Consider the following 1,990-nt stretch of genomic DNA (forward strand, 5'->3'; position numbering starts at 1 on the left):
TCTGGGTCCTTGCGGGTCGGCTCCGGTGCACCCGCCGCACCCTCTGTACGGGGAGGCAGGCGAGCAGCTTGGACTGGGACAGCGGCGCCAACGGCGTGCCAGCTGCTGTGCGGAGGTGGGAGCTGTCCGAGCCTTTGAGGGCCCGGCCGGGCCTGTGGGGCCACGGGCCCACCAGTAGACTCCTGCTTTGGCGTCCGGTCGGCTACCGTCGTGGATGGTGGAGGTGGGGCCCTCCCGTATGCCGACGGTGCTGCTGCCCTAGTTCCGGCTCCTCTTCTTCGTTGTGCAGACCATCTTGGGGATGTTGTGGTGAGACAGCGTGGGAAGCTTCGTGTCCGTGTTGGCGCAGGGTGGTGGTCGGTTTGGTGGCGAGCTCTGAAGTGCCTGAGGTAGAGGCTGTGATCGCGAGAAATCCATGTTGGCTTGGCCGACACCGACGCAGTGGCGCCTGAGGGTGCCGCCGGACCTTCCTGGAGGGCGTCGGGGCTACCCTTCCTCTCTCCTCGCCGCGTACCAGGGGAAACCCTTGGCAGCAGCGTCGTCATCGTCGCGTCCCTTCTTGGAGGTGTTGATTGATACCGGCGGTTTGGAGTCTCGGAGCTTGGTGGACGATCTCCGGTGGACTCAGCGGTCACGAGGCTTCGTCGTTTTTGTCGATCCGCCATTATAGGCATTTGTTTCTTTTCTTTTTTGTCTTTCATTTTTTTGGGCTTGTTTGTGCTGCTTTCGACCTAACTTATATCGTTGGTTGTATCGGATGGTTGCTTTGCAATACAAAGCGGGGAAACCCTTTTTCTTAACTGAATTACAGTATCAAACACTCGGACAACAAAAGGATATTGATCAGATTGTACTACCTTCATGTCAAAATATAAGACGTTTTTACAATGAGGTACTAGTATTTCATTTTAAAACTGAAATGTTTATTAAAATCGTATTATTCCAAATAATCACATCCGTACGACACATGCACATACCCTCGAAATTTAAAATAAGCTTGGTTCAAATCAGGAAACCATATGTGTAGGAACAACAAGTTTATTATTAGTCCAGCTGACAATGCATCAGTCGTGGCGGAGATGGATCTTGTACTCGACGGTGGCGTCGCCGGTCTTGGCGTCGAACCAGTGGGTCCGCAACTGGCAGTAGCCGCGCGCGAACCGAAAGACGCCGGTGCCGCCGACGACGGGCATCTCCCTGACGGCCCGGTCCGCCTGATTGGGCCCGATGATGGCGATGCTGCTCCCGTTGTAGGCGCCGTCGACGAAGACGAAGTTCATGGCCATGAGCAGCGACAGGCTGTCCTTGCCGGCGCTGATGTACATGCCTTGCGCGCGGCCGAGGAGCCTCGACGTCAGGTTGGGCCCCTCGGTGAGCGGGTCGTCGATGACGAGCACAGTGCCAAAGCCCGTGGCGGAGGCGTTGGAGGACGGCGCCTGCGCCACCTGCACCACCCTCGCGTTCGGCCCGCCGCTCACGACGTCGTGCCAGTACACCCGCAGCCGGGTCTCCTCCGCAGCCGACGCGGGCGCCGCGGCGGCCGCGAGGAGCAGGAGCGCGGCCAGGCAGGAGAGAGCGGTGCTGCTCGCCATTAGGATCAGCTAGCTAGTAAGCTAGGAATGGATTGGTGATCGGATGCAATGCGATTGCTTAGCTCTTCCTGAGGAGCTCTGGTTTGTGCTGGTTGCTCTCCAATGGTGCAGAGATGGGTCTATTTAACGGCAAGTTGCGACAGTGTCTGGCCGTGTGTTCGGTTTATCTTCTATGCGTGTGCAAGATGTAGTAGTTGATCTTACAAGTCATCGTGGACTTCGTCGGCTGTGACTTGGAATAAGAAGCTGTGCGCAGTAGGTGAAGGTATGACTGAATTAACACGCTATAGTTGGGTGGTGCAGTCTGCACTTTCCATGCATCCACACACACACGCTCGTCCTCCTTCAAATTCGGAGAACGGGGTGCTCTAGAAGGTTGACGCGGGGACTCGATCGTG

At 57.0% G+C, this 1,990-nt stretch overlaps 1 protein-coding gene across 1 annotated transcript; it reads right to left on the reverse strand.

Moving 5' to 3' along the window:
• Positions 1–901: 901 nt before the first annotated feature.
• On the reverse strand, positions 902–1,733 carry LOC123116968 (dirigent protein 22-like). The gene has a single exon (XM_044537830.1). It carries the CDS (start codon positions 1,590–1,592, stop codon positions 1,065–1,067), a length of 528 nt encoding a protein of 175 aa, XP_044393765.1. The 5' UTR covers positions 1,593–1,733; the 3' UTR covers positions 902–1,064.
• Positions 1,734–1,990: the final 257 nt, after the last annotated feature.

This window comes from Triticum aestivum, chromosome 5B, assembly GCF_018294505.1.
Source record: "Triticum aestivum cultivar Chinese Spring chromosome 5B, IWGSC CS RefSeq v2.1, whole genome shotgun sequence".
NCBI lineage: Eukaryota > Viridiplantae > Streptophyta > Magnoliopsida > Poales > Poaceae > Triticum > Triticum aestivum.